At 41.0% G+C, this 27,822-nt stretch overlaps 1 protein-coding gene across 3 annotated transcripts in view; it reads left to right on the top strand.

The window, feature by feature from the left end:
* Positions 1-27,822, top strand: part of LOC140212597 (N-acetyllactosaminide beta-1,6-N-acetylglucosaminyl-transferase-like) — a 96,335-nt gene that overhangs the window by 54,968 nt on the left and 13,545 nt on the right. The window contains exon 3 of one of the 3 annotated variants that reach the window (XM_072283590.1): positions 2,745-10,098. The exons of the other annotated variants lie outside the window; for them this stretch is intronic. Coding sequence (XP_072139691.1) covers positions 2,745-2,992 — 248 coding nt within the window. The 3' untranslated portion in view covers positions 2,993-10,098. Of the gene's footprint in view, positions 1-2,744; positions 10,099-27,822 lie in introns of those variants that run through there. 3 annotated transcript variants of the gene reach the window in all.

The following is a 27,822-nucleotide window of genomic DNA, read 5'->3' as shown; positions in this document are numbered from 1 at the left end:
AGGCAAAAATGCCTTGTTAATGCGAGAGGTCAGAGGAGAATGGCCAAACTGGTTCAAACTGACAGGAAGGCAACAGTAGCCCAAATAACCACACATTACAACAGTGTGGTGTGCAGGAGAACACCTGAATGCACAGCATATTGAACCTTAAAGTGGATGGGCTACAACAGTAGCAGAAGACTGTGAACATACACTCTGTGGCCACTTTGTTTAATACAGGAGGTACCTAATAAAGTGGCAGCTGAGAGTGCTTTACCACATCACAAGGTGGAGCTCCTCTAACAGAAGTATCTCTTCATGTGTAAAGAGAGCAATGTTTTTTTTGTCTGAAACAAGCTTCACAAATAACGATTTAACGAAGAAGTGTGTAGATTTACTTACATGCAGATAAGCTTATTGCATCCTATTTTTAATAAGATGTGTTTCAAATTCAGATTCTAGCTCATGTACACAGACATCTGGAAAACATGCATGTTATTTAATGTTACCTGCCAGACTGCAACAGGAGAGTGACTACATTTTGCCATGATAGTTAACCAAACCTATTGAAGTGAATGTGACGAATTGCATGAGAAATGACAATTGAGTTTGTCATGAAGCTGAGATTTTTTTCAATACATGAGAGATGAGTAAAATGTCAAATGAGAGAGCCTTATGGCATGCAACATGTGGCTTTCCTTCCCTGAAAAGACCCTGGTGAACGAGATGGTAGCTGATGTGGTAGTATCAAAGTTACCATTACTGGGCCTCTAGCTCCAATTTAATTTACGAAAGGAAAGTGCTTTGGAAAGATCTGTAATTGGGCTCTGGATGGGTGTTTATGTTCAAGTTTAAAGATTGGTTGCTGAATATTTTTCTGTACACCCTCCTGTATATACCTTACATCTGATGTGACCTTATGAAATGATTGGAGCAATATGGCTTGCACTTGCTTTCAATTCTATGTTCTTTCTTGGGCCATTGACCTAGAGAATTGAAGTTCCTGGAATTGAATGAGTGTGGAATATTGAGTCAGTGTCAGTAGTGGTGACCAGGAAATGAACAAATTGGGCCGTACAGGGTTTCAAACGTACATTTAATGTCAGAGAAATGTATACAATATACATCCTGAAAAGCTTTTTCTTCGCAACCATCCATAAAAAAGAGGAGTGCCCCCAAACAATGAATGACAGTTAAATGTTAGAACCCCAAAGATTCCCCCCCCCCCAGCTCCCTCCCGTGCGGCAGCGAGCAATAATCCCCCCCCCCCACCGGCAAAATAAAAGCATCGGCACCTTTCGCCAAGCACTCAAGCATGAGCAAAGCAACAGCAAAGACACAGACTTGCAGTCACCCCAAAGACTACATTGTTCATCCAGCATTCAACATACCACGGGCTCTCTCTCTCTCCCTAATAAGGGAAAAAGGAGTGTCTCCGTTCCACAGGCTTATTTGCAAACAAACTTGAAGCTGACAACCACCCCCTGGTGGCACAATGTATGGAACGGTGGTTAAGACGAAAAACATTATCTCTATTAAGTACCTATTCAACAAGAATGGCATATTCAAAACAACAAGTGTTTCTTTGACATTGAAGGCAACAACTGCAGTACCACTTCAATGTGATCTGGAGATCCTTGACAATCTGACAAATACATAACAAACAACTCACTGGTTTACGATGTTAAAAGTCCATTGTGTTACTTTTTCCGAGCTCTGTGCCCAAAGATCTCTGGTCTTGGGCACACAGCCTTATATCCTCCATCTCCCGCAACACACTGATCTCCTGCCTGGACGCTGACCTTCGATCTGCCTGTCTCCAGAGCCACAAGATCTCGGCCCTCCGAAGATGAGCTGAGCTCTTAGGCCACGCCCTTGGCGTGCCAAATAATGACCAGTTGTGAAACCCCAAGAGCGGGTCCCATTCCCACAAAGAACTGAAGTCAGCATGCAACTCCAGGTCAGGGTCTTCAAAAGAACCCTGAAAGGGAGAAATAGAGATATTAAAGATGGAAATAGAACTGTTTCTGAAGATGCAAGCAAAAGAGATGCCGTTAGGCACCATTAATCCTCCTAAGGACTACAAATTACTTCTGCGACGTTGGCACTTAGCTTCCCACTTGCATGGCCTGCGGAGCAGCTGGGGCTGGACCACACAGTATGAAGTGCACAATATGAATGAAATTTTAAATAATTTAACATTGCTTCTGCTTTCACAGTCATTGGCTAATAAACTTTGGGGTATCATGAATTTTTGAAAGATGCAATATACTAGAACTCTTCTATAAATACAGTAAACCCATATTGGTGTTGGCATGCAGTCAATACAAATATCAAAGCAATGCACAGACATTGTCACGGGCTAAAATATGGAATATCATGAAGTTTCAAACACAGGCATACGGCCATTTCATCTTTCTAGCCACAACACTTTTTTTGACTGTCAAGCAGCCTCTTGTACACATCATTAATTAGCATGTCAAACAAAATTTGAAAATTTGTATTGCTTTGCAATGAGTTTGAGTTTTGAGCAGGACCAGTGGACTTTCATAAAAGTCCTCATTCCTTTCAATGTTATTGTACCTTACAGAAAATAGAGATCGTCCTTCTTTGCCGCAGTCCAGTGCATCACTCAAATACATGGGATTTCTCAGTTGGAGATCAATAGCGATTAATTTTTAAACCAAGGCAGTATGATTGTAATGCCAGTGCTATCACAGTGCATAAATTAAGATGCTTTTTCTCGTCTGTTTTGTTTCCCTCAGGTCACTATGTTCGTGGCATCTGTGTGTATGGGTTGGGAGACCTAGAGTGGCTGGTTCAAAGCAAAGGCTTATTTGCAAACAAATTTGAAGCTGACAACCACCCCCTGGTGGCACAGTGTATGGAGCGGTGGTTAAGACGAAAAACATTATTTCGGTCTGAAGTACCTATTCAACAAGAATGGCATATTCAAAACAACAAGTGTTTCTTTGACATTGAAGGCAACAACTGCAGTACCACTTCAATGTGATCTGGAGATCCTTGACAATCTAACAATTAAAATAGTGTTTATTTATCTTAAAATATGTAACTACCTATCCATCAGTTAAGTAGTTTCTCATCTACATTTACATTTCCTTTACCGAATGTATGTAATCACTTGGTCTTTGTATTTTATTGGAAGTTTTATATTTATCCCCAATTTTTTTTCAGTTGCTTTGCTGAAATAAGGAATAGCTGCCCAGCTGACCCACGTGCTGCTATGTAATCGCTTACTTTAAAAACATGTTGAGGAGAAGCAACCTGCAGTTTTCGCTCTTTTCCTCTCTAAGTTATGAGATTCTTCATGTTTATCGTAATGAAAGTTGTGAATTTGTGTAAATAGGTAACTTGACATATTTTATTAGTAGAAATCAGGGCTTTTTTTTAAAATGAAATTCTACTAGTTACTGAGACTAAAGGATCTGATTTTAAGCCTCTTCCAAATGTTTATGAATATGCTGACTGTTAAGTGTTTGTAGGGATTGAGAAAATCAGAGCTAATATTGATTAAAAGTAAACGTTACGGGTAAAGAGTGCATACATTAACATATCTTAAATAGCACCATTTAACATTGGTAACGCGAGGCTGTTCACAGAAGAATAATTGAAAATAGGTATTGAGCCAGGGATGAGTAAATTACATAACGTAGGTTTAGTCAGAAATGGGTTTTCAGATTGGTCTCAAACATCGAGCAAAAAGGTGGAGATTTAAATCTGGTGCAAATGTAGATAGTTGAAGCCCTAAACCATCAGTGAGGCAAAGGAAGTGTGAGAGGCAGAGTAAGGTAGAGCAGGAGGGACATAGATTTATGTAAATGAATTGGGACTGCATGAGAGGATATTTCTGAGATTTAGAAGTGGGGGAAGCTAAGAATGAATTTTAAATCAAGAGGTGGACTGGAAGTTAGTGTAGATTACAAAGGACCAAAGAAATGAGCGAGCAGAATATAATGCAGGATCAGATTGAGACAGTAAAGTTTTTGGATATTTCTGAAATTTTAAATAGTGCAAATGTGCTGCAGAAAACATAGATGAATTTTCTTGTCAATACAGTGTTGAAAGTAATGTTGAGTAAATCGCAGATTTAGAGCAGCTTGTCTTAATAAAACATGATGCTTTTTACTTGACAGTTACTGTAATTATAACGTGAAAAGCTTAACAAAAACGAGAATGGGTATTATATCCAGTTCAACAAGAATGGAATATCATTGGTGAAAATGTGAGTGGAATTGTATTTGCAATTGCAGTATTGGTGTTGATGAGCCATTTCTTAGAGAGTACTTGGCTGACTCCAGCATGTATTTGGTCCTCAACTTAGTTCCAGAGTCAGCTTGGGCCTTGACTACGAATTTATTCGAAGTTCACAGATGACGCTAGGATTGTTGGGTTGGAGCTGTTGACAGTGTGGAGAGTGGTAGCAGTGATACCAATGTGATGGAGAAATGGGCTGAGGAATGGCAGATGGAGTTTAATCCTGGTAACTGTGAGATGATTCATTTTGGAAGTACTGATGAGGCCAGGAGATGGTTCTTGGAAGTATTGAGGACCTTAGCGACCACGGTGTGTGGGTCCAAAAGTCTGTGAAAGTGGCAATGAAGATAGATAATGTGGCCAAGAAGGCATGTTCAATACCGTCATTCATTAGTTTGGGCACCAATTGTGAAAGCAGGCAGATTATTCTCCAACTTAAAAAAAAAAACACCTTGCTCAGATCTCAGCTGAAGTACTGCCTTCTGGTGTGTTCATCACACTATAGAAAAGATGTGATGACGCTGGAGATTGACCAGGATATTGTCTGGAATGAGGTGAGGAGAGGGCCTCTTTTGGTTACGGATACACAGCCTGGGCAGTACGATATGGAGAGCAAGCTGTCGCCCGTGTAGCAAGCTCCCCCTCTCCACACAACTGATGAACCCAAAGGAACAGCAGAGACCAATACAGTTTGGTACCAGCAGCGTTGCAGGAGTAATGTAGGACTGCCTTAGGGATTCCAGCTCCAGATGTTTCCCTCAGGGTTTACTCTTGAAGTCTTCCCCATGAGTGGGTATAGCTGCAAGGCAGCAGAAGTTTGAGATCAGAGTTTTCCTTCTCCTAGTTGAGCTGCCAACCATGACTGACGAGCTCCATCCGCCCAAAGCAATTGGTTTTAAGGCGCCAGTAACCTGCCTTTGCCCCTTCTCCTGTCAGTAGAAACAGTTCCTGCTGGGCTTAGTGGCTAAGCCACACGTGAAGGTCAGGAGCAGGACATGGTTGGCAGAGGATATTTGAAGCACACACCATTGGGAACATCAGAATCAGGTTTATTATCACCGGCATGTGTCATGAAATTAATCGGTAGTGGAAGCTTGTCTCCTTACCACCCCCCGGCTATGACAACCGTACAGAATCTGGAATGGGGCATTGTAATTGTACACACTGACAGTCTTGGTAAAGGATTTCGGCCTAAAACATAGACTGTTTAGTCCTCTTCGTAGACTCTGCTTGGCCTTCTGAGTTCATCCTGAACTCTGTGTGTGTGCGTGTGTTCCTTCCTTCCTTCCTGGAAAGGAGGTTAAGAGGGGACGTGGCTGAGGTGCAGTATAAACTATTAAGTGGGGTATAAATAGAACAGGCTACCAGAATCTTCTCCGTATCAGAGGTGAATAAACAGGAGGATTTAAATGTAGGGTAAAGTGCAAGTGAGATCTGAGAGGAGCCTGTTTTTATTTGGAGAATAATGAGCATCTGGAATGCACTGACAGCAAGAGTGGGGAACCAGAGTCATTGATAGCATTTCAGAGGTGTTTAGATAAGAATTTGAATGGTCTAGGTGTGGAGGGCTATAGGCCAAGTGCTGGAAGATGGAATCAATTCAGAAGGGTGTAAGCTGGTTGGTGTTGGTATGGACGTAGTAAGTTTAACGGACTCTTACTCTGCTGTACGACTTGGATTCTATTATAAAATGACCAGCGAAACAACTTTTGCATCTGTGCTGCTGTTTCTAAAGTAAATGTGGAATTATAGCATAGGAAATCAGTGAAATGAACGAGGAACATTTTTGTTGGGGCAAAGGATTCCCCAGTCTGAAAGCGAGGTATAATATGTACCAGAGCTAAAGGGTATAAGGAATAGTATTGTTATTTTGTGTATTTTCCATATTTGGTAATCAAATCCATATTAATTAAATTGTATGCTGTGCATATTACACTGAGATGGAGCAAATATTAACATTTAACATTCACTATGGTAAAACGTTCTTGACAAAAATGATTTATTTGTTTCTTGTTATATTATTTGGAGTCCAGAAATTAATATTGCTGATAGTTAATTTTATATCTCTGTGTCTGCTACTTCTATGCAAGTTCTAGCTCATTTATTTTGAGTTAATACTTTTGGTAAAATCAGGGACAAGGAAGTGCTAAGTGATCAGCTGGTAGCATTTCCAAAATGAATTGGATAAAACAATACTATAAAAGAGCCAATAACTACCCCAAAGTTTAATATTTTTGTAAAACACCAGTATTAAAATAATATAGATTGGAAAATTGAAGTGTGCAGAAGAACCAGAAAAAGAAACTTTCATTCTTTAGTTTCCAAAAGACTGAAGTTACCTGTGTTTTGTGTGGGTGCTACCCCCTTGGTTTCAATATTCCAATTATGGGCTAAATGTACTTTCAAAATTGGTTGGATTGCACTTCAATTATTAGTCTACTACGTTCACTATTAAACTATATTATCTTGCAGTTATTGGCATTTTCAAAATAGTTTTATTTCTGTAATAGTCCACAAAAATCAATTCAGATTGCAATATTTACCAAGTATGTTGTATTAATCTTATAAACTGATATAATTTGTTCAAGTATTTATGTGACTGTAAAGGAAATTCAGAAGCCAAATAGCAAACCTCTGTGTCACTAAAGTGAGTATTGCATTTGGTATTTTTACCTCAACCTTTTGCTTTTGCTTTGTGTTCAGCTCCCTAAAGTGTTATGAAGAACACAATAGCTCCTTTTGGTTCCTGTTGACATTCAGCTGGATTTTTTTTAAATATATGTAGTTTGTGGGCCAATATTTTAATAGTAAAGTTGTTGAATGGTAATATGCCCAGGCAGCCTGAAGTTCTTAATAGCACCAGAATTATTGTGATTCCACATATTTGAAGATGTCGCACATAGTAAAGTGAAATGGATATTTTTTAAAAAGTTGCGCAAGATATTTAATGTTAGAAATAAAAGGCCTGGACTACAAAAAGGGCAAGTCTTTATAACATGTAGTTAGTCTGCAGCTGGAGTATTGTGTTCCAATTTGGTATCACAGTGAGAAAGGATGTTAAGGTCTTGGAGAAGATGCAAAGATTTAAAAAATATGCCATGAAGGGACTTAAGTTAAATAAATATATTAGAGGAGCTAGTGTTGCCCTTGCAGCAGAGAACGGGTATTTCAGAATCCTGAAGAGTTTTGACAGTCTAGCAAGGCAAACACAGTTCTATTGCACAAAAGAGCCTGCAACCACAGGTCGTGAGAAATGGATCCAGGAATGGGCTGCAGGTTACTTTGAACATGCTTGGCCTTTTCATCTTACATGTCTGGTTCTGTACTATGCTTCTTCTTTACTATATGATCTCTGATTCCATTAGTTCATTCCAAATATTGATACCAAACTCAAAATACTCTAACTAAATGTCCACATCTCTGGGACAGAGCATTCCAGGATTTTATTGCTGAGTGAAGATATTGGGTATTTGTCATCTCATTCCTTGTTGGCCAGCCTCATATTTTGAGATGTGACCCCTGGATCTACACTCTGCAGCCTAGGAAATGGCTCCTTTGTGATCCACCACTCCAACTCCCCTTAGAATCTTTTCCTCTCTCCCCCCCCCCCATGAACTTGCCTCCTCTTCAGTTATACCAACCTTTCATAGTCTGTCTTCATAGCATTAGTTCCTCACCCCCAATAATCTTTCCATTGAGTTTACCCTGCACTATCTCAAAGCTAACTATTTTTTTCTAGTTATAATGCTTTGAAAAGAACAGGAGGCATCTTAAAAAGCCTTCTCATATAGTGATATCTGAACTGGAACAGGCTGCCAGTCTGTAACATTCAAAGGGAAAATTGAATAAATATTTGGGATACACGAGAGAACTATGAGGAAATGGCAGCAGAACTTATTGATTTCATATCTCTTTAAAAGGCATGAGAGGGCCCCTATGATTTTTATCTTGTAGCTGAAAGTATACCCACTCTTTTGCACTCCAAATGGTTCCAGTGAAAACTAATGGCTGTTTCTAATGGTCAAAGATGCTTTAAAATTGTTTGAAGTAAGAGTGATTCGTGCAGTTTGCTGTAGGTAAGAAAATTGTCCAGTGATTCTGTGTTCACCAGGATATGGTTAGCTTAAACTGTGTGTATGATTGGAATTAACATCGGTGTGGGGCCATCTTTAATCAAAATAGCATACTGAATAAGAGAGTAACTATTGTGGTTGCGTATTATGAAAGCTTGCTGCCTACTGGATAGATGCACTTCCTTGTGCATGTTAATGCATGAGACTATGGGAACATAAATCTTTTAGCATTTTGTAATTCCACAGTTGAACTGCTTTTCAATTGTTCACAAATTATCCTGGATTTGTGCCTGGTTTTTGTGTGAACCTTGTCGATAAAATACTTGATGCTAAAATTTACAATGGCATTTGTGAACTTGTTGCTGTGTAATTGGATCCTCTAACTATTGATTGTGCGATGGTATCTCAGTGTTGGACCTCTCAATTACTCAGCCCATGTCAATCTAACTTTGCTGCGAAATACCGTGAACTTAAAAAGAAATTCTTCCGTTGCTCTGCAGGCGGTCCCATGACATGGAGGCCACGGAGGAGCATAATTTCTAATATGCAGTCTGTACAATGCATTGTGCTTGCTAATGTTGCTCAATCAGGACAGAAATAATCTCTGATGTGACAAGAAAACATTGTGTCATAGGAGCTGATTATAGCCTTTCTTATTAGATAGCCCCATATCCTGACTATGTTTCATTTTTGTTTTGTAATTCCTTGTGAAGAAACAGGAGTTTACATTTGAGATTGAAGGTATCGGGACCATGTTTAAAAGATTCACATCTTGGTTGACTCACTGTTGGAACCTCCCTGACTATAAAGGTTCTTTAACTTAGAATATCTTAGCCAGCTGATAAACTGTAAAGGTGATAAAGCTTAAGATTATTCTTTTATTCTATTTTTTTAGTAAAACTTACAAATTTTCTTTCCCTGATCAAGAGTGCTGTATAGGATCTGTGCTCTGTGGAGCACTGCAGGGCAGGTACCAATGTATGTGGATTTGCACTATGTAGTTGCGTCAATATACAAACCAAATAACTTAACTTTTGATCAAGGGGAATAATGCATTTGTGTGCAATATCTAAATGCTTCTGAATCATGGTTTAAATATTTTCCATTCAAATTTCTTTCAAAACAAAATATGCAGAATCTGCTTGTATCCAACCTCAAGTCCTTCTTACTCAAATATTAGATGTTATTTGAATGCTGTGGTTTGGTATCTGTAGATTGGAGATAGTGTGAAGTTCTATTTTGGGTATTGTACTGAGAATTCTAATTTAAGCTTCTGCCACTATGTCATGTCTGTGTCTAATATGTGCAAACTTCTGCATTAAAAACAATAAGCAGATGCTGCTGATTATGTGGGGCTGATTGTTTAACGTAAAATCTTCCATATTTTGATATTTGCATATTCTTAAAGAATCTGAAAAATTACAGTACTGTGATATCAGGTTTGCTCACCTATGAAGACCTTTAGTTATTCTGTTCACATTGCACTGTTAAAATATATCTAAAATAAAAGTTCTCACTTAATTTTCCATTAATTTAGTTTCTGTGAATTTACTATAAGGAAATCCTCTTAATTATTCTTTATAAGCCAGGTGAGATTCTTCATGCTTTAAGTGACCTGCTACCATTTTGTGATTTGATGTGAGTTTGGCATATTAATGACAATGCTACACATTATTTACATATGCTGGTTTACCCTGATTATTGGGGATGGTGGGAGTGTGGGCATTTTGTATATTGATTTCTTGCATATTCACAATAGATGCTTGTACAAATAAAGATGAGATGCCTTCATAATGTTTTATTGAAAAACAAAAGCTGCATATGCTTGAAATCTCAATTTTAAAAATTTATAAAGGAAAATGATTGTTCAGATTGCCAGCATCCATAGAGAGAAACAATGAAGGTCAATGGACCTACAGAACCAGTTATGCTATAACTTTTGTTTTTGTCTATCTTTCTTGATCTGCTGAGTATTTCAAGCAATTTTCTGGTTTTATTTTAGAAATATTATTTAGGTTTAATTCTTTTTGCACTAAGGAATACACAACCAACTTGTCATTACAAATGTCCCACAACAGTTTAATGATCTTTAATCTAGATAAGACCGAGATGTGCTATTTTATGCGAGAGAAAAGTATACAGTGAAGATAGAACCCGGAGGAGTTTTCTGTACGGAGGGATCCTGGGATCCTGTGGTTAAAAAAGTACACGGCATTCTCGCCTTTTTTGATCAGGAAAATGCATTTAAATAAAAGTTGGGAAATCATACTGCGGCTGCATAGAACTTTGGTATGCCTGAATTTGAATATTGTGTGCATTTCTGGACATTGCACTACAGAAATGATGTGGAGACTTAGGAGAGGGTGCAGAAAAGGTTCACCAGGATGTTAACTGGATTGGACTGTATTAGAACAGTACAGCACAATATCATCCCTTCTGGCCACGATGTTGTGCTGGGCCTGCTGTGTCTGTGCATCTACATATCAAATAAATAAAGGCATGCACTCAGAGCAGAAGTTAACTTGTGTATTCACTTTGCAAAGAGAGCAGCAAATCAATGTGCATGCATAGCTTATCAGTCAATAATTAGTCCTAAGGGGAGTCATTGTTCTGAAAGAAATGGATCCATACGTTACAGACCCTTTAACCTATTCAAAGATCAATCTAAACTTCCTTTCCCACATAGCCATCCATTTTTTATTTCTAAAACTCTTTGAGTCTCTTAAATGTCCTCATTGTATCTGCCTGTACCACCACCCCTTGCAGTGTATTCCACGCCCCTACTACACTTCGTTTAAATAAAAACTACCTCTGACATCCTCCCCCCACCCCGGTACTTTCCACCAAACACCTTAATGTTATGCCCTTTGTATTAGCCATTTCTGCCCCGGGGGATAAAGTCTCTGTCTATCCACTCTTAAGTATCGCTCATATCACCTTGTACACATCTATCACGTCACCTCTTATCCTCCTCCTCTCCAAAGAGGAAAAACCCCAGCTCGTTCAACCTATCCTCATAAGAAATACCGTCTAATCCAATTAACATCCTGGTAAATCTCCTCCACACCCTCCACATCTTTCCTATAATGAGGCAACTAGAACTGGACATAATGTACACAGTGTGGTATAAGCGGTTTAATAGACCTGTAACATTTACCTCGTGGTTCTTAAACTCTGTCCCTTGACTAATGAAGGCTAATGCACCATACATCTTCCTAACCACTCTGTCCATCTTCCAAAGCGATTTTGAGGGATCTATGGATGTGGACACCCAAGGTCGCTCTGTTCCTCCACACTCTTAAGAATCCTGTCATTAACTCTCTCCTCTTCCTTCATTTTCAACCTTCCAAAGTGAATCACATCACACTTATTGAACGCCATCTGCCACTTCTCAGCCCAGTTCTGCATCCTATCAATGTCCAGTTGTAACCAACAACAACCTACACAATCCACATCATCACCAACCTTTGTCATCGGCAACATTCGCGACCCTCAATGACTCCTCACCCAGAATATTGTATATTACAAATAGATTCCTTCTGATCAGATAACTAACTATAACCTACTTCAATGTAAAAACTCCCAAAACAACAATATTGTCTGAAATGTAGTCGTTTTTGTGACGCAGGCATAGAGGTCACTAGCTGCCTTACAAATGTAGTAAAATACAAATAATCTATTTAAGTATTTGTTGAAGGATAAACATTCCCCAGAACATTGAAGGGAAACTCCTTCACTACTGGAAACTGGCTTAGAAATGTTACGTCTGCCTGAAGGAGTTTGGTTTAACATGCCATCTAACAACACTAGGCTGCTGCAGTATTTCACTGGATTGTCATTGTCTGCCTGGATACACAGAGTTCATTTTGACTTCCTGCAATAGAGTAGGAAAGCTGATAGTGAATAATAAACTTGGCTTACATCTCTCTTGATTTCCTACTTCAATGGGGAACAGGTGGCGCAGGTTTTGCAGACACAACAGCAATGTTTAAAGAGGCATTTATACAGCCAGGGAAAAAAATGGAGTATAGTTGATGTGCAGGCAGATGGAACAGGTTTGGACTGCCATCATGTTGGCAGAGGCATGGTGGGTCCGAGAGCCTGCTCCTGTGCAGCACTTTCCGGACAGTAGCACAACGCCGAGCGAGAAGCACTGTATACAAGTCGGTGGTAAAGACTTCGAGACGCAGGAACAGAGTGAGACTGCTTGGTCCATCGTGGCTGAAAGAAAGCAAGTGCAATGTTGGCATTCATTAGCATTCGATGACTAGAATATAACAACAAAGGTGTATTACTAAGATTTTGTGTCGTGTTGGGCAGAACACATCAAAATCAGGTTTAATGTCACTGGCATATATTTGTGAAATGTGTTGTTTTGTGGGAGAAGTACATTGCAATACATAATAAACTATAATTTACCATAAGAAATAAATTCTTAAAAATTAAATAAGTAATGCAAAAAGAGCAAAAAAAAATTAAGTGTACATAGGTTCATTATCCCTTCCGTAATCTGATGGTGGAGGGGAAGAAGCTGTTGCTGAAATGTGCCTTCAGGCTCCTGTACCGCCTCCTTAACGGTAACAATGAGAAGAAGCCGTGTCGTGGGTGATGCGGTCCTTAATGATGGATGCTTCCTACTTGAGGCATCGATCCTCGAAAATGTCCTGGATGCTGGGGAGGCCAGTGCTCACGATGGACCTGACAGAGTTTACAATGTTCTGTAGCTTACTTTGACTCTGTCAACCCCCCCCCCCCCACCGCCAGATGGTGATGCAGCCAGTCAGAATGCTCTCCATGGCACATCTGTATAAATTTGCGAGCGTCTTTGGTGACACGCCAAATCTCTTCAAACTCCAAATGAAATACAGCCGCTGTTGTGCCTTCTTTGTAAATGTATTGATACGTTGGGCCCAGGGTAGATCCTCAGAGATGTTGATACCCAGGAATTTGAAATTGCTCATTCTTTCCACTTCAGATCCCTCAATGTAGACTGGTGTGTGTTCCCTTATTTTACCCTTTCTGACGTCCATTATCGATTCTTTGGTTTTATTGACATTGAATGAAAGTTGTGTAATTTTATAATTGCAGATTAACAGTGAACTCTATTTTATAAAGTTACTAAACATTAATTTGTTTGGCTTATTTAATTAATTTAAGACAAATTTTGAAAATGTAGGTAGCAGAGTCAACTGTTGCAACTGTCTTTGATATAGATATGCTATTGTTAGGTTTGTTTTTAATTGATCACATCTCTGTTTACACAGTATCTGTCACAGATTTTATTTTCTGTTATCTTTGGATAATGTGCCAGATTACCACACTTTAAGATACAAATTCATAAATAGTCATAGTTATAGTCATAGTCATACTTTATTGATCCCGGGGGAATTGGTTTTCGTTACAGTTGCACCATAAATAATTAAATGGTAATATGTAAATTATGCCAGGAAATAAGTCCAGGACCAGCCTATTGGCTCAGGGTGTCTGACCCTCCAAGGAAGGAGTTGTAAAGTTTGATGGCTGCAGGCAGGAATTACTTCCTATGACGCTCTGTGTTGCACCTCAGTGGAATGAGTCTCTGGCTGAATGTACTCCTGTGCCCAACCAGTACATTATGTAGTGGATGGGAGACATTGTCCAAGATGGCATGCAACTTGGACAGCATCCTCTTTTCAGACACCACTGTCAGAGAGTCCAGTTCCATCCCCACAACATCACTGGCCTTACGAATGAGTTTGTTGATTCTGTTGGTGTCTGCTACCCTCAGCCTGCTGCCCCAGCACACAACAGCAAACATGATAGCACTGGCCACCACAGACTCGTAGAACATCCTCAGCATCATCTGACAGATGTTAAAGGACCTCAGTCTCCTCAGGAAACAGAGACGGTTCTGACTCTTCTTGTAGACAGCCTCAGTGTTCTTTGACCAGTCCAGTTTATTGTCAATTCATATCCCCAGGTATTTGTAATCCTCCACCATGTCCACACTGACCCCCTGGATGGAAACAGGTCACCGGTGCCTTAGCTCTCCTCAGGTCTACCACCAGCTCCTTAGTCTTTTTCACATTAAGCTGCAGATAATTCTGCTCACACCATGTGACAAAGTTTCCTACTGTAGCCCTGTACTCAACCTCATTTCCCTTGCTGATGCATCCAACTATGGCAGAGTCATCCGAAAACTTCTGAAGATGACGAGACTCTGTGCAGTAGTTGAACTCTGAGGTGTAAATGGTGAAGAGAAAGGGAGACAAGACAGTCCCCTGTGGAGCCCCAGTGCTGCTGATCACTCTGTCAAACACACAGTGTTGCAAGCACACGTACTGCGGTCTGCCAGTCAGGTAATCAAGAATCCATGACACCAGGAAAGCATCCACCTGCATCGCTGTCAGCTTCTCCCCCAGCAGAGCAGGGCGGATAGTGTTGAATGCACTGGAGAAATCAAAAAACATGACCCTCACAGTGCTCGCTGGCTTGTCCAGGTGGGCGTAGACACGGTTCAGCAGGTGGACGATAGCATCCTCAACTCCTAGTCGGGGCTGGTAGGCAAAATGAAATCACACCTTACTATCAATAAAAGTCTGATCCAATTTTAGAGTCAGAATACCACAAATTATGTTACAACTGATCAGTTATTACAGATAGGACAATCCATAATAACTGGCTGGATATAATAATACAAGATAAACAGGGAATAACAACTTATTTATAGATATAGCCATTCCAACCACACATAATCTAGAGAAATCAATAAGTGAAAAACAGCAAAAATATGCTGAATCAGAATCAGGTTTACTATCACCAGCATGTGACGTAAAATTTGTTAACTTAGCAGCAGCAGTTAAATGCAAATCATTATCTAGCAGAGAGAGAAAAATAATAAATAGAATAAAACATAATAAATAAATAAACAAATAAATCAATTACATATATTGAAAAGAGTATTTAAAAATGTGCAAAAACTGAAATACTAAATATTAAAAAAAAAGTGAGGTAGTGTCCAAAGCTTCAAAGTCCACTTAGGAATCGGATGGCAGAGGGGAAGAAGCTGTTCCTGAATCACTGAGTGTGTGCCTTCAGGCTTCTGTGTCTCCTACCTGATGGTAACAGTGAGAAAGGGCATGTCCTGGGTGCTGGAGGTCTTTTATAATGGACGCTGTCTTTCTGAGACACCACTTCCTAAAGATGTCCTGGGTACTTTGTAAGCTAGTACCCAAGATGGAGCTGACTAGATTTACAACCTTCTGCAGCTTCTTTCGGTCCTGTGCAGTAGCCCCTCCATACCAGACAGTGATGCAGTCTGTCAGAATGCTCTCCACGGTACAACTATAGAAGTTTTGAGTGTATTTGTTGACATTCCAATTCACTTCAAACTCCTTTTATGCATGCACAAATTGATTACAAAAGCAAAGGCTGTTCAATTAACCTTGTGAATTAGAAAAGATAAACTAGGTTCACATGCACTTCTCTGATAAACTAAACCAACAGCAAAAATAACAGGGTTGTTATCATGGGTGACTTTAGCTTCCCTAATATTGATTGGCACCTCATTAGTTCCAAGGGTTTAGATGGGGCAGAGTTTGTTAAGTGTGTCCAGGATGGATTCCTGTCACAATATGTTGACAGGCCGACTAGGGGGAATGTCATACTAGATCTAGTATTGGGTAATGAACCGGGTCAGGTCACAGATCTCTCAGTGGGTGAGCATCTGGGGGACAGTGACCACCGCTCCCTGGCCTTTAGCATTATCATGGAAAAGGATAGAATCAGATAGGACAGGAAAATTTTTAATTGGGGAAGGGCAAATTATGAGGCTATAAGGCTAGAACTTGCGGGTGTGAATTGGGATGATGTTTTTGCAGGGAAATGTAATATGGACATGTGGTCAATGGTTAGAGATATCTTGCAGGACGTTAGGGATAAATTTGTCCCGGTGAGGAAGATAAAGAATGGTAGGGTGAAGGAACCATGGGTGACAAGTGAGGTGGAAAACCTAGTCAGGTGGAAGAAGGCAGCATACATGAGGTTTAGGAAGCAAGGATCAGATGGGTCTATTGAGGAATATAGGGAAGCAAGAAAGGAGATTAGGAAGGGGCTGAGAAGAGCAAGAAGGGGGATGAGAAACATAGAAACATAGATAATAGGTGCAGGAGTAGGCCATTCGGCCCTTCGAGCCTGCACTGCCATTTATTATGATCATGGCTGATCATCCAACTCAGAACCCCGCCCCAGCCTTCCCTCCATATCCCCTAACCCCCGTAGCCACAAGGGCCATATCTAACTCCCTCTTAAATATAGCCAATGAACTGGCCTCAACTGTTTCCTGTGGCAGAGAATTCCACAGATTCACCACTCTCTGTGTGAAGAAGTTTTTCCTAATCTCGGTCCTAAAAGGCTTCCCCTCTATCCTCAAACTGTGACCCCTTGTTCTGGACTTCCCCAACATCGGGAACAATCTTCCTGCATCTAGCCTGTCCAATCCCTTTAGGATCTTATACGTTTCAATCAGATCCCCCCTCAATCTTCCAAATTCCAACGAGTACAAGCCCAGTTCATCCAGTCTTTCTTCATATGAAAGTCCTGCCATCCCAGGAATCAATCTGGTGAAGGCCTTGGCGAGTAGGGTAAAGGAAAACCCCAAGGCATTCTTCAAATATGTGAAGAAAAAAAGGATGACAGGAGCGAAGGTAGGTCCGATTAGAGATAAAGGTGGGAAGATGTGCCTGGAGACTGTGGAAGTGAGCGAGGTCCTCAATGAATACTTCTCTTCAGTATTCACCAATGAGAGGGAACTTGATGATGGTGAGGACAATATGAGTGACGTTGATGTTCTGGAGCATGTTGATATTAAGGGAGAGGAGGTGTTGGAGTCATTAAAATACATTAGGACGGTTAAGTCCCTGGGGCCTGATGGAATATTCCCCAGGCTGCTCCACGAGGCGAGAAGAGATTGCTGAGCCTCTGGCTAGGATCTTTATGTCCTCGTTGTCCACAGGAATGGTACTGGAGGATTGGAGGGAGGCGAATGTTGTCCCCTTGTTCAAAAAAGGTAGTAAGGATAGTCCGGCTAATTATAGACCAGTGAGCCTTATGTCTGTGGTGGGAAAGTTGTTGGAAAAGATTCTTAGAGATAGGATCTCTGGGCATTTAGAGAATCATGGTCTGATCAGGGACAATCAGCATGGCTTTGTGAAGAGCAGATGGTGTCTAACAAGCCTGATAAGAGTTCTTTTAGAAGGTGACCAGGCATATAGATGAGGGTAGTGCAGTGGATGTGATCTATATGGATTTTAGTAAGGCAAGGTTCCACATGGTAGGCTTTTTCAGAAAGTCAGAAGGCATGGGATCCAGGGAAGTTTGGCCAGGTGGATTCAGAATTGGCTTGCTTCAGAAGGCAGAGTGTCATGGTGGAGGGAGTATATTCAGATTGGAGGATTGTGACTAGTGATGTCCCACAAGGATCTGTTCTGGGACCTCTACTTCTCATGATTTTTAGTAATGACGTGGATGTGGGGGTAGAAGGGTGGGCTGGCAAGTTTGCAGATGACACAAAGGTTGGTGGTGTTGTAGATAGTGTACAGGATTGTCAAAGATTGCAGAGAGACATTGATAGGATACAGAAGTGGCAGATGGAGTTCAACCCAGAGAAGTGTGAGGTGGTACACTTTGGAAGGACAAACTCCAAGGCAGAGTACAACATAAATGGCAGGATACTTGGTAGTGTGGAGGAGCAGAGGGATCTGGGGGTACATGTCCACAGATCCCTGAAAGTTGCCTCACAGGTGGATAGGATAGTTAAGAAAGATTATGGGGTGTTAGCTTTCATAAGTCGAGGGATAGAGTTTAAGAGTCGCGATGTAATGATGCAGCTCTATAAAACTCTGTTTAAGCCACACCTGGAGTACTGTTGAGGAAATTACAAGCAGGGTAGACAAAGGAGATGCAGTAGATGTGGTGTACTTGGATTTTCAGAAGGCCTTTGACAAGGTGCTGCACATGAGACTGCTTAGCAAGATAAGACCCATGGAATTACAGGGAAGTTACTAGCATGGGTGGAGCATTGGCTGACCGGCAGAAAACAGAGACTGGGAATAAAGGGATCCTATTCTGGCTGGTTCTGGTTACCAGTGGAGTTCCACAGGGTTGGTGTTGGGACTGCTGGTTTTTACAATGTACAGTATGTCAGTGATTTGGACTATGGGATTAATGGATTTGTGGCTAAATTTGCTGAGGAGTGGGTAGTGTTGAGGAAACAGACAGCCTGCAGAGAGACTTAGATAGTTTAGGGGTATGAGCGAAGAAGTGGCAAATGAAATACAATGTTGGAAAGTGTATGGTCATGCACTTTGGTGAAAGAAATAAACAGGCAGACTATTACTTAGGTGGGGAGAGAATTCAAAATGCAGAGATGCAAAGGGACTTGGGGGTCCTTATGCAAGATACCCTAAAAGTTAGCCTCCAGGTTGTGTTGGTTGTGAAGAAGGCGAATACAATGTTGGCATTCATTTCTAGAGGTATAGAATATAAGAGCAGGGATGTGATGTTGAGGCTCTATAAGGCACTCGTGAGACCAAACTTATATTGTGTGCAGTTTTGGGCTCCTTATTTTAGAAAGGATATACTGACATTGGAGAGGTTTCAGAGAAGTTTCATGAGAATGATTCCAGGAATGAAAGGGTTACTGTATGAGAAACATCTGGCAGCTCTTGGGCTGTATTCCCTGGAGTTCAAGAGAAAGAGGGGGAATCTCATAGAAACATTCTGAATGTTAAAAGGCCTGAACAGATTAGATATGGCAAAGTTATTTCCCATGGTAGGGGAGTCCAGGACAAACAGGGCACGATTTCAGGATTGAAGGATGTCCATTTAGAACAGAGATGCAGAGAAATTACTTTAGTCAGAGGGTGGTAAATCTGTGGAATTTGTTGCCACGAGCGGCTGTGGAGGCCAAGTCACTGGGTGCATTTAAGGCAGAGATAGATAGGTTCTTGATTAGCCAGGGCATCAAAGGGTATGGGATGAAAGCTGGGGAGTGGGGTTGACTGGAAGAATTGGATCAGCCCATGATTGAATGGCAGAGCAGACTCAATGGGCTGAATGGCCTACTTCTGCTCCTATATCTTATGGTCTGATATGTCCTTTGATAATAAATTTATCTTGAACTTTGGACTTTTACTTAGAAAAAAGGGTTATTGCACCCACTGTTCCAGTCTCTGAGTGTCTGTTCAGTCTCAACAGCTCAAAGCCAATAACTCCTCTATGTGATTCTCAAAAACAGTGGACTCATTTTTATCTTAGGAAGGATAAACCCAGTGACTGGTAAAAGGAGGAGAGAAATAGTGAAAATAATCCATCAGAGGCTGCTGGGTTCGAGTTTTTTGCCTCAGAAAGGCCACTGCTTCGAGTCACTTTCCTCCAAAAGGCTGCTGGGTTCGAGAGTTTGCTCTCCACACTGCTTTCAGAGATGTTATCAAAGTTCTGAGATTTATGGATTTGACTGTAGTTCGTATTGGCCCCTTTCATTACTATGTTTATTTTTGTGTTCTCACCCATTTTTTCTTGTTGCCAATTGGTGGGCTGGGGGTTTGCGGTTCAATGTTCTTGTTGCCGTTTCTCCATGTGGGCGATCTGTTAGATTTTGTGTGTGGGGGGGTTGGGGTTTGCAAGTTTTTGTTTCTTTTCTCTTTTTGTGCGGGGGTTTGTTTTTTCCCCAACTACTTTTGTGTTTTTTTCTGTACTTTATGGCAATCTGGAGAAGAGAGATCTCAGAGTTGTATTCCACATACATATTTTGATAATGAAACGAACCTTTGAAATCCAGGGAGATTAATAATAAGTAACCACCTTATTTGGTTCCATGCTCCACATTCCTTTCCTATGGGAATAGCAGAAGGGAATAGTGGGGGGAGAAAACTTAGTGGGAGGAATGTGTAGGTGGTGTAGAATTGGGGGAGTTGAAAGAAGCAGGGTGTCACTGAGATGGGGTGTAACAAAAATATTCCTTGTTCTGATTCTGCAGAAAGAGGTATCTGCAAACAAAGAAGGCACTGTACACATTGCAATCAGAGGTTATAAGAAATTATTAGGATTATATCGAGTAAAGCACATAAATGAAAATGATGCATGTAGTAAAAGAGGAAAAAGAACAAATGCACAGCATGAGGGAACTGTAAGTATCTGAAATCTTGTCCTGTCACAGACTTATTTGCTCTCTCTCCCTATATCCCTCTATCTCCATCTCCCTCTAATCTATCTCTATATCCCTCCATCTCTCTAATCTATTGGTATCTCCCTCTATCTCTTTAATCTATCTCTATCTGACTGATGATTGAGCCTGCCAGGATTTGCAACAACGCTTCCTCTGAAATTCCAATACATAATTATTGTATCTTTATACCTTTTAGGATAAGAAAGATTTTGTTCGTGCACATTGAATATCAACCACACAACATAAACTCATTTCTTCTAGTTCTGGAATAAAACCAACTATGATCCCAGTCACAGTTACTTCCATTGCAATGAGGAAAATTACTTCCTTCACATTTGGATACAGCTGCTCTGTGCCCTTCCCATTCACCTAGATAATTTTCTCTACCTGGAGGAGGTCCATGTTGTTGATGGAATAACATCCAGTGTTCTCCTATCAATTTTGTTTTCAGGTAATGCAGCTAACAATATTTGAGCTTCCATCAGTGGCTCCTCCCCAATAGCCAGTTGATCTAACAGAGCTCTAACCCTTTTCTTGTTCCCATCCTTCTTCCACAAACTGGATATCAGGTCCATCTCGTGGAGAGTCTGAGTCTCTAGGTGACAGACTGCAGAGAGCTGTACCACTCTGGATCAATCCCACGCTCCCCGCCCCCCGTCAGTTACTCTTTCCACTATTCTTTCGACTTCAGCCTGGGTCACGAGCGAGGCAGTATGCGCAACTGCCACATTATCACAGGCTTTTTAATTATCACTTTATTGTCCCTCTTTAGTCCTGACAAAGGGTCTCGTCCCGAAACGTTGACTATTCGTGGTGCTGCCCGACCTGCTGAGTTCCTCCAGCATGTAGCTTTGACCCCAGCATCTGCAGAGTATTTTGTGCTTATTACCACAATGATGCTTCCTTACCTGCTTCCCATGAGGATATCATTCATCTTTGCCTTTTACACTGCTGCCTTCAACAGAGCCAGAAATATTTCTCTCTAGGTTCATCCACCTTTGCCGGACTCTGTGCTTCTTTTAGACAGCAGAGCCTTAATCTTCGCCTTCTCAAGTCAGGAGCTGTGACCAGTGAGGAGGTGCCTCCGGCGGGACGACACTGTCCTCACTCACTTTGCATCGTTGTAGCCAATGGTACTAATGATAACAGATGCGGTAAACCCCTGCATGTGTAACTACAGGCTGAAGCATCGTAGTTCCCTCGTCTACATTGCGCTAAGGTGCGCCCTCTTTTCTCCAGTCTACTGAAAAGGGCTAAACCCTCAACACTGTGCATCAGACTCGTGTGAGAACAAGCCCACAGGCTCAGCATTCTTCTTCCATACCTGGTTGTTAAGATCAGTTTGATTAGAAAGTGAAAGCAGATCATTTTTCTCCCCTATTGTTAAGTGTATTCTGTCAGCACCCATATCCCACACTTGAGTTAACCATGCAGAAAGGGATTCCCCAGTCTTTTGTATATATCCACACAGAATCAGAATCAGGTTTATTATCACCAGCATGCGACGTGAAATTTGTTAACGTGGCAGCAGCAGTTCAATGCAATACATAAAATTGAAAAAAAATCACAAAAAAATAAATGAGTAAATCAATTACAGTATATGTATGTTGAATAGATTAAAAATCATGCAAAAGACAGAAATAATATATTAAAAAACTGAGGTAGTAGCCAAAGCTTCAATATCTATTTAGGAATCAGATGACAGAGGGGAAGAAGCTGTTCCTGAATCGCTGAGTGTGTGCCTTCAGGCTTCTGTGTCTCCTACATGATGGTAACAGTGAGAAAAGGGCATGTTCTGGGTGCTGGACATCCTTAATAATGGACACTGCCTTTCTGAGACACCGTTTCTTGAAAACGTCCTGGGTACTTTGTAGGCTAGTACCCAAGATGGAGTTGTCTAGATTTATATCCCTCTGCAGCTTCTTTTGGTCCTGTGCAGTAGCCCCTCCATACCAGACAGTGATGCAGCCTGGCAGAATGTTCTCCATGGTACATCTATAGGAGTTTTTGAGTGTATTTGTTGACATACCAAATCTCTTCAAACTCCTAATAAAGTATAGTCACTGTCTTGCCTTCTTTATAACTGCATCGATATGTTGGGACCAGGTTAGATCCTCAGAGATCTTGACACCCAGGAACTTGAAACTGCTCACTCTCTCCACTTCTGATCCCTCTATGAGGATTGGTATGTGTTCCTTCATCTTACCCTTCCTGAAGTCCACAATCAGCTCTTTCACCTTACTTTGAGTGCCAGGTTGTTGCTGCAACACCACTTCACTAATTGGCATATCTCACTCCCGTACACCCTCTCGTCACCACCTGAGATTCTACCAACAATGGATGTATTAACAGCAAATTTGTAGATGGTATTTGATCTATGCCTAGCCACACAGTCATGTGTATATAGAGAGTAGAGTAGTGGGCTAAGCACACACCCCTGAGGTGCACCAGGGTTGATCATCAGGAAGGAGGATATATTACCACCAATCCGCAGAGACTGTGGTCTTCTGGTTAGGAAGTCCAGGATCCAATTGCAGAGGGAGGTACAGAGGCCCAGGTTCTGCAGCTTCTCAATCAGGATTGTGGGAATGATGGTTTTAAATACTGAGCTATAGTCGATGAACAGCAGCCTGACAAAGGTGATTGTGTTGGCCGGGTGGTCTAAAGCCATGTGAAGAGCCATTGAAATTGCATCTGCCATTGACCTATTGTGGCGATAGGCAAATTGCAATGGGTCCAGGTCCAGGTCCTTGCTGAGGCAGGAGTTCAGTCTAGTCAAGACCAACCTCTCAAAGCATTTCATCACTGTCGATGTGAGTGCTACCGGATGATAGTCATTAAGTCAGCTCACATTATCTTCTTAGGCACTGGTATCATTGTTGCCTTTTTGAAGCAAGTGGGAACTTCCACCCATAGCAGTGAGAAGTTGAAAATATCCTTGAAGACTCCTGCTAGTTGGTTGGCACAGGTTTTCAGAGCCTTACCAGGTACTCCATCAGGACCTTCTGCCTTGCGAGGGTTCACTCTCTTTAAAGACAGCCTAACATTGGCCTCTGAGACAGAGATCACAAGGTCATCAGCTATGTTCCCTCTAAGCTGTGCGTGTGCACACGTTTTTCAACCAGCGCACAAAGGAAATTAATGTGTGCACAAAAGGTTAGTTACCTAAAATAATGTAGTAATTAATAATTATAGTTATTGAAAATAATCCTTTAGCTAAATGTTTCTGTTAACTAGTTAGTCAGTTTTTCAAATACCACAATGCACGTCACCTCACCTTTCCTGTTCCGGTTTGTACAGCTGCATCACAGTGGCAGCCATCTTTGGCGGACAGTGTTCATATTGTAAGGTTTACAAAGATCTGTTTCAAATCCTGTAGATAGCTTACTAAGTTTTTATTCAAAAAGATCAGTCAAACGACCTTGTGGCTAAATACTGTCACAAGAAATTGATAAACATCACATACAAAGTAGTTTTACAGGTTTTAAGTGATGTCTTTGATGAACTGGCTGCACTGTGCAAGATTCTGCAAAAGAGTGGCCCGACACCGATTGATTCACTTCATTTTGCACGAGGCAAAATTAACAATATAAGAAAGCAGTATCTGGGAGACAATGTTTCGTAGAGAGACAAAGTTAAAGTTTTGCTAAGCCAACAACATGAAGAAAACATCACAGTAGATACAAGTTTGCTGTTGACTTTTATAAATAGTCCTTGTGTTCATTTAGAAGAAAGGTTTCCTGAAGATGAGGTACAAGAATGGTCAGCTTTTGATTTCTCCACAATTGCAGATTGTGACTTCACATTTGGTGATGAACAAGTTAATGCTTTATGTCTAAAATATGATTTTCTAGCTGAAAATACTGTAATAGTTAGACAGTTTAATGATCTCAAATCTTCTGTGCAAGAAAAAATTAAATCCAAACTGCTTTCAAACTTTGCTCAAATGGTGTCATTTGTACTTCAAAATGAACAGTTTCGTGACCTTGCACAGTTGGTGGACATTGGGGGAACCTTTCCTGCATCTAGTGCAAACTGTGAGCGAGGTTTTAGCCTAATGAATCAACTTAAAAACAAGCTGAGAAATCGTTTAGGTGAATGTCATTTGGATATGTTAATGAGAATCAAAAGCTGTCAATTGGATGGAAGTTTTATTAGTCTAGATAGAGTTTACAAAGAATGGGTAAATGCCAAAGACAGGAGAGAGAAAAAATAAGTGTCTTAAATATGTATGTATTTTGTTGTTATTCTGTGCAGTTTTGTCAAATATTTTGTAAACCTACATAAACTGTGCCATGTGTGCATTCACTGCGCACATACTTTTGACACAGGAAAAAAATTTGCACAACATAAGATTTTTGCGCACACCGACTACTAAAAATTAGAGGGAACATTGGTCATCAGGTAGTTATACTCTCCCTTTCAAAGTGGGCATAGAAGGCGTTCAGTTCATCTGGTAGTGAAGCATCGCTGCCATTCATGCTGTTGGGTTTCGCTTTGTAAGAAATAATATCTTACAAACCTTGCCAGAGTTGTCGTACATCTGATGTCGCCACCAATTTCATTTGAAATTGTCTCTTCACCCTTGAAATAGTCCTCCGCAATCATACCTGGTTTCTGCCCCCTTCTCCACAACTTCCATGCTCTAGTCACTCTTTCCTCTTATACAATTTATTCACCATACAGGGCAGACAATGGACCCATACTACCAGGTCCTAATGTGTGAAACCTTACTCATAACTTGATGGGGGAGCCTGAAGACCATCTTCACACCAAGTGTCAGAATCAGACCCACCAATGCTGTACCAGATTTTGAGATCCCAACCCTTAGCCATCGCTCCCTTCCTTCTATGGGATCTGGATCCCTGATCCCTCAGCCTCGCCAAATCCTCCTGACATTCAAGATTCAAGATTGTTTATTGTCTTTCTTTAGAGTTCAAGTGTAAAAGAAAACAACGTGATTGGTACTCCAGATCTGATACAGCATAAAAAAACAATAAGCATAAAGAACACAATATGCTTAGCTTATATTCATAAACTGATAGTATGCACATAAATTGATGCTACGTACAGGAGTATCTGTACATAAGTTGACTCTAAAAAGAAATGATAAAGTTAATGAGTGAACACTTTAATGAGAAGTGTAGATTAACCAATGGCTTGGGGGAAGTAATGTGCTATGGAAGTGCTACTGGGTTTGGCTTTGTTCATGGGCTGACATAGCCAGTTCAGTCAGGGTGACATTCTGCTGCTGTGGGCTTACCACTTCCTCAGGGAGGGTGACCACTTGTAACTCTACTGACCAATATGTCTCCTATGTCATTTCCATAGCAAGATCTATAAGGCTCTCTTCCTGTTTGGAATACCCTAACTTATTTAACAGAGTGGCTACTATACCCGTTGTAGCCCCCCCGGCCACCCTCAGGGTCGCTCGGCTCGCTGTCATCTATGGAAACAGCCTCGGCCCCGCCAAACTGGGTAATTAGTTTGTGTGGATGCTGTGTGATGTACCCCACCCCGCCCAAATAACAGACAATACACCAGATACGATTAAATGATTTACAGTTTATAGATATTACTGGAACTATATAATTAAGAGAGAATAAAATATAAAAGGAAAATAAAAGGCGCCACACTTATCAAAGTTCAATCTCTTCGTGCACAAAAGCGTTGGAGCTCAAGGACCTTCTTCTTCACCCTGCGACCCCTCGGACCACCTCGACCGGCCGCCTGGGACCAACAACGGTGGTCGACCAGACGCTCCACACGAGTCCATCTCTGTCTCCTCGCTGAACGCCCTCCTCAGGGTCCAACCCCAATAGTGGACACCACAGCACATCGTCCATCCTCTGTCTCGCTCTCCTGCCTTCTGCCCCAAAACCCCGCGCATACAGTATCTTCAAATACATCAAAACCATAACAACTATCCCAATTGGTTAATAGCACCCTCTTATCACCCTCTAAACCAAAACAAGCTGCTAGCGCAAACTTTCTCAGCGTTTAACACAACAAAAAGCATTCCCCACATTAACATAACAAAGACGCCATTTTAATAAGCCTCCACAGTAACATAAAAGTTGAAACCCCCTTATACCGTGATGTCACCACCTTGGCCCTCCAATACGTGGGAGGGCAACGACTGGACAATCAGATGGCCAGTTCTCCAAAACTACCGGTGTTGTCCGACCACTCTGCTACCCTGAATTCCACCCCGCCTGCGGGTACACACTGTTTGCGGAATGTTGTACTGAATCCCATCAACTTCACCAATCGTGTCACACAAAAATATTTTAAGTTTCTTTCCTTGCTCTTTCCTGATTCAACAACCAGAGGTATTCTCAAACAAAGGAGGCACTGCTGCACATGCATTTAAGGTTATAAAAATATATTTGTTATATAAATAAGAAAATACAGAAAGAAAGAAATATGGTTAATGAAGTAGTAAAAGAGACAATATAATAGTCTGTCCATGTCTCTAACTCCAGCTCTTATCACTAGTCACAACCCAAGATTCCCATTTGCACAAAGAAATTGCCCCACTTTATGCTCCTCAAAAATCTCTATATCTTTTATCCCAGTACTTTTCCTTCCCTTAGTAGAACCAGTGTGTGTGTTCTTATCTCTTGCAACCTCAGGCCTAGGCACATAGCTCAGAAACAGACTAACAGGCTGAAAGGATGATAAGATTTTTCACCAGTATCTAATCTCAATGATATGCATCAAAGCACGACTCCAGGCTATCACCACATTCCGGGCTGACACTCCTGTCTTACAAAATTCCACTTTGTGGTACACGTCTTAGCAAATGCTGAGGAGAAATCAATTTTAACTCTTTCTTTACAGAGAGTGTGTGCAGGATGACCTGGGTTGATCAGAGAGAGAAGGTCAGAGGGGAGGATTTAATCTTCATGCTATTGGGTTGTAGGCTACTCAAGCAGAATATGAAGCATCATTAAGCATAGCAACTAGTTTTAATTTATTTCTTTGGTTTTTGGAGAAGCATTTTGTACCTATGTCCCAAGGTTTCTAATCCATTCCTATTCTGTTTTATCTAATAAATGCAGCTTAAAGACAACAACAAAGCCTGCACTCAAATAACACCTTTAACCATAGCAAAACATCACAAGATGCCTTGGAGTGGAAATTCGAAACTGTGCAGAAGGCAGGAGGAATGAACAGTAGAAAAACATGAGAGAAAAAAAATCGTGTCGATCCCTGAGACTGCATGTGCTAGAACAGGGAGCAGAGGAATGAGCTGCCAGAGGAACTCAGTGGGTCAGGCAACATCAG

This window comes from Mobula birostris, chromosome 19 (genome assembly GCF_030028105.1).
Source record: "Mobula birostris isolate sMobBir1 chromosome 19, sMobBir1.hap1, whole genome shotgun sequence".
In the NCBI taxonomy this organism is placed as follows: Eukaryota; Metazoa; Chordata; class Chondrichthyes; order Myliobatiformes; family Myliobatidae; genus Mobula; species Mobula birostris.
The sequence above is the reverse complement of the archived record's forward strand: the minus strand, read 5'-3'. Positions and strand labels throughout refer to the sequence as shown.